The sequence below is a fragment of the Elephantulus edwardii genome, unplaced genomic scaffold (genome assembly GCF_000299155.1).
Source record: "Elephantulus edwardii isolate Elephantulus edwardi_28Jun2011 unplaced genomic scaffold, EleEdw1.0 scaffold00090, whole genome shotgun sequence".
NCBI lineage: Eukaryota > Metazoa > Chordata > Mammalia > Macroscelidea > Macroscelididae > Elephantulus > Elephantulus edwardii.
In genome coordinates, this window is record NW_006399840.1 from 5,651,803 (window position 1) to 5,657,236 (window position 5,434).

The window sequence follows — 5,434 nt, forward strand, 5'->3', positions numbered from 1 at the left end:
TGTGTAAATAGTACTGTAGCCACAAACGAGCGAGAATAAATGACGCTGGCAAGTTTGATATACTCATTCATAAGGAAGAAACTTCTGTCTCTTAAGTTTTCCAGAGCAAGTGAGCTATTGTTCCTCAGTTGAACAAGTGAGTTTCTTTCTTATCTCAGAACAGAGAAGTTGAGTAGAGAATTCATCTGCACACAGCAACGTTTGTCCATTTTTAGTGTTTTTGGACAGGAAATCAATCTACAGGCTAACATTCACACAAAAAGGGAAACATTATGGGACTATGGCTTGTTAGTACAAGTGACTCTGTTTTGGACATTACGGACGAGAAACCTTGGAGGAAGAACAGCATTAAAGATCAAAAGGATGATGACTCCTGATGAAAACATCACCAAATGATGAACCCACGAGCAAAGAGGAACTTCTACTGTAAGTATCTTTGTGATAATTATCTTATCTGCTTTCAAAATTTCTAGCGTATGTGGATTAGATTTCAAAGTAGGGATCTGATATATGTATCTGATGTATCTCATTATAGACACGTCTATAATTAAACCCATTGGGTGGTTCCAAGTGGATTAGTTACTGGAATGTTTTCCATGACCTTGCAACACTAAAATAAATTGCACATTAATGTAGACATGTTTTATGCAATAGGTATGTTATGTCAGGCTTTGATAGTGTGATGTATTTTTCTAACAATGCAGGATTGATCAATATGCATAGCTATAAATTGTAATGCATTTATTTAAGTGAAACCATATTCGCTTCTGTCTGATATGGTAGTTAATCCTGCACTCAGTTTTTCATACAGATTCACATATATTATTTATAATTTGCTTAGAATATTGGCTATTGCCTGAGTGAATGTTTTTTGAATAGTAGAAAGAGATGTTAAAAATTATAAAAATGGGGGAGGAAGGATTCTAGTTTATGTTTTGGAAACTAAGACCTAGACTTTTTTTTATATTTCCATAGGTGATTTGGTAAATGGTTTTATTTGAAAATCATTACATAAAAATGTATTGTTATATATTTAAATTTATTATTATTAAAGAATACCTACTCCACAGGCATATATTTTGGTTTTGAAAGTGTAAAACAAGCTCATCAAAACATAACTATGTAAATATTAAACATAATTAAATCCATCTTAAATACCTGGCATATAGTACATACTTAATAGACTTGTATGTTGTTGAAAAAATACTGATATTTTATGATAGTATGACAAATATCCTTATTGTACATGAATTATTTTAAAGCAAGCGATTGCTCCATTAATTTGTGAATGATTATCTCAAAGTTCCGTTTAATAAAAATTGAATAATAATTGAATTATCTTCAGGTATTTTTACCAATGAGAAGTTCTTTTTAAAAAATATCTAAGTAATATTTTTGCTTGCTTTATTTTGAAATGGAAGGGAAGTTTATGCAACTTATTGTTTATTTGAAGTAGTATCTTAAAGTTTTGGGAGCATTTAAGTATATAAAATAGTCATCACCTTATTTTCAGCTAGTATGTAATATCTAATATGTGACAGTGAGACAAAGAATGAACATATGTGGGATCATTTTACTGACGATTCATGAGTAGACCAAGACAGTGGTCAAGTGATCAGATGGGGGAGATAATTTTTCAGTATAAGTGGTAAAAAAAAAACCCCAACAAAAACCTGGGAGGCAAGTAGATAAAGAACCTCTTCAAGTCAAACTGAGTGTGTCTGGAGTGACAAAGAAGCAACAAAAGACATGAGGAGAGAAATGCAGTGGGAGAAATCTAGAGAGGTAAGGCTGACTCACCATGGGTGGCTCTCCTTAGATGATGCCAGATAGCAGTCACCACCCTTAATAAAGAAAGAAATGAATGTACTTTTCTAGTCCAATTGGTATAGCTAATTATGAAACTGGACACACAGTTCATGTACTTCTGCTAGAACAAGTAGAAAGCTAGAATGGTGTATTTGGGATTTTGTTGCTTTAGAAGTGGTAGGTTAGGCACTGACAGAAATTTTAATGAAGCAACAATTATTTTAAGGTAAATGCTTTTGGATAAGCATATAAATGGACAATCTTATATTTTTACATTATCAGTTCCTTTCAGGAGATGGTTTGCAGGTAAATTATCTAGGGAAATTGATCAGAATGTAATGTTAATTAATGTAAAATATACCCAAGGAATCAGTTGGAAGTTTTTTTTAAGAATCAGAGGGTTAGTTGGTAGTATTGGTATTAATGCTTTTTCAGGGTGAAGTCATCTGGATTTATTATGCAGAATTCTGGGACTTCAATCAAGAAATGATGCAACATTAGAAAAGTCCTAAGCTTTCTTTTTAAAAAGAAAAGAGAGGCATTTGATTGCAGTAAGAGAGCTAAGTGAATAATATATTTTACAATTCTTTATATTTTTGAAGGATAAATTTTAAAAGAGAAAAGATTAGGCTCCAAGTTTACCAACGATGACTAGAATTTTTATGACCCTATACAATTTTTTCTAGTTAATTTTCTGACATGAGAAAAATCTGCAGCCTGAGCTGTTCAAAGATTTGTTGCACCAGAAGAAATCAGTTGCCTGTCAACTGGTTGTATGATGTAGAAGAGGAAATTGAGCAGAGAAGGGAAAGACAAGCATTTTGAGTTTGACAGATGTGTATTGAGACCCAGGTTCCCCACTTTACACCACATGTCTTGAGTAAATGAGTTAAACTTTCAGCCTCTGATTTCTTATGTATAAAATGGGCTTAGTTGCTATATCCTCTTATAAAAACTAAATGAGATGATTTTTGCAATATGCCTGACATAAGATAGCTGACCACTAGGGACTCTTCTAATTTTGAGAATGTAATATAATGTAACATAGATTTTTTGGCTGTGCCATAACTCAAGGGAAATATCTATTATTTTTTTTCTAAAGATTTCCTAGTTGTAATGGAAAGCTACAAAAAGTACAGGAAAAGAATGAGTAAGGTGATCAAGATGAGTGAATAGGAAATAATAAGGTTGAGTTTTAAGATGTCTTAACTGCCACATATCACTAGTTTCCAAAGTTGACTCAATTTCATGGTAATCCCATTATTTCAGAGTAGAACTCTGATCCACAGCCTTGCCAGTGACTGGTTTTTCAGACTCAGGTTGTCATGCCTTTCTTCTGAAGTGCCTCTGGATAGACTTAAATCTTTAATCTTTCATTTAGCAGAAATTCCTTAGATGTATTTTTTAAACAAAAGTCCTTAATAATGAAACACAATATGAATGAAGAATAGTGTAAAACACTTTGTATCTGAACTCTGTGAGCAATCTAATATTTTAAAAACCCTGCAAACCTCAAACAAACAATTAAAAAAAAGTTAACGGGAGCAGGGGTAGGGAGGAAAATGTGCAATAATGAATGAATGAAAAAATCCATCTTTTCTGTAAACTTTTGTTAATATCACAATTTAAAAAATTTAAAATAATACAATGTACATGAAAAAAATCTTTAAATGTCTTTTAAAAAATAAAATTCAATTGCTTTTGAGCTAATTCTGGATGATGGTGACCCATGTATTGTAGAATAGAGTTCCTCTATTAATTTTATTTTAGGTTAGTTAATGTTGCTGGTTCCATGTAAGAATAGAACTATTCTGTTTTTCTAAGGCTGTGGCATTTTAGGATTACTTCACCAGGTCTACCTCCTGAGATGCCTGTGGATGAGTTCTTATTACCAATGTTTAAGGTAGTAGTTCAGCACTTAACTACCTGTACCTAGTGGCAAGAAGCTGAGCTGCAATCCCCAAGCACACAGTTCAAATCCACTAGTGGCTTCTTGGGAATAGGATGGACAGTCTCCTCCCATGTGAATAACTTCTTCTGAAAACCCAACAGAGGGTCAGCACAACTCAATTATATACAACAACTACCATTTATATGTATACAAATAATTTTTGCTACCCAAAGGCCTTCTTGTTGTTATGTGTTGTCTGTGACTCACAGTGACCCTATGTACAGCAGCTCTGAATCCTGCCCTCTCCTGAGCCAGACTCACTGACTCTGACACAACTACCTCCATTTTCCCAGTTACAGTGTCAATCCATCTCCTCTTGGGTCTCCTGTCTTGCGCTGTCCCTCTACCTTTCCAATCATGATGTCCTTCTCCAAAGACTGGTCCCTCCGGGCTACATGTGCATAGTTTGTGAGAAAGAGCTTCAAAATCCTTATCTTCAAGGAGAAACGTGGTTTCACCCTCTTCAGGACAGACTTGTTTGTTCTCTTGGGTATGTTAATATTCTATGGTATTCATGATAAGTTTAATATTCTTCTCCAGCGCCAAAACTCAAAGGCATCGATTCTTCCTATTATCCTTAGTCATTGTACATCTCTCTTATGTATAGCATTTAATTGTGAAAACCGTCGCTTGGTTCTGGAGCACCTTCCTTAGTCTTTAACATGATATCGTTCTTTATTAATTTTACTTAAGTCCTTGAGTACCATAACAGTGGAAACTTCAGGTTGGCCATTGTGATTCAAGTTGTCTTTTCATCTTTTCTATAGGTCCTTTTTATAATCTTCAGAAATGTACTGCAACCAGCATATTGATTCCTAGAGAAAATAATTCTTCATAAGTTTAAGGATTGGAAATATATATTCTCACAAAGTTCCTATGTCCTTCTTCTCTTTGTGGCATGTGTCAATGTAGAATTTTTGTGCAGGTGCTGTGCTTTGATAACTTAATCTACTGTATTTAATTTTGCCAAACACAGGTCTAAACCACTTAAACTATCCCTCTTAAATTGGCTTATGTAATATTTAGAAAACATAGATAGGAAATTACAATCTTAGATCTGTGATCTGGAAGCCACTGTGTACTCAGAAGAGTGTCACTGGGGGTTATTAAAAACTATCATCTTATATCTATATCATACCCTTTAATTTTAAAAACATTTCCACATACATTGTGTCATTGTACTTACCCTTTGAAGTCAAGACTAAAGCTTCATTTACTCTACTTGCTTCATGATACTGATAAACTCAGAGATTAAGCAGAATCATTTAGTAAGAAGGGTGTATTTGATGATTTTTAATACGGCAAATTTGCTTATTCTTTCTATGACTATCTTAGATTTTTATCCAGAAATATGATTCAGCTACTTTTTTTTTTTACTTTAATAGGCACTTTAATCTGAAAAGCAAATAGACACTCTGTATTGTGTAAGACACAGAAGTTCAACCAAGAGAAATACCGTACACACACACGCACAAGCAGAATTTAGCTAGGACCAACCTCTGTTGGGATTACAGGAAAAACTTGATTATTTGGAATTATCTGCCTGCCTGAGTTGCACAAAAGGTTAAATATTTGCCAACTGAAAGATTAGTTCAAATCTACCTAGAATCACCTTGTAAGAAAATCCTGGTATGTCTGTTAGCCATTAGAATATTTTCCTCTATGAAAATTTTT

The 5,434-nt window shown here is 33.7% G+C and overlaps 1 protein-coding gene across 1 annotated transcript in view; it reads left to right on the forward strand.

Moving 5' to 3' along the window:
• Positions 1–325: 325 nt before the first annotated feature.
• Positions 326–5,434, forward strand: part of KCNK2 (potassium channel, subfamily K, member 2) — a 453,725-nt gene continuing 448,616 nt past the window's right edge. The window contains exon 1 of the mRNA XM_006890556.1: positions 326–426. Coding sequence (XP_006890618.1) covers positions 393–426 — 34 coding nt within the window. The 5' untranslated portion in view covers positions 326–392. The remainder of the gene's footprint in view (positions 427–5,434) is intronic.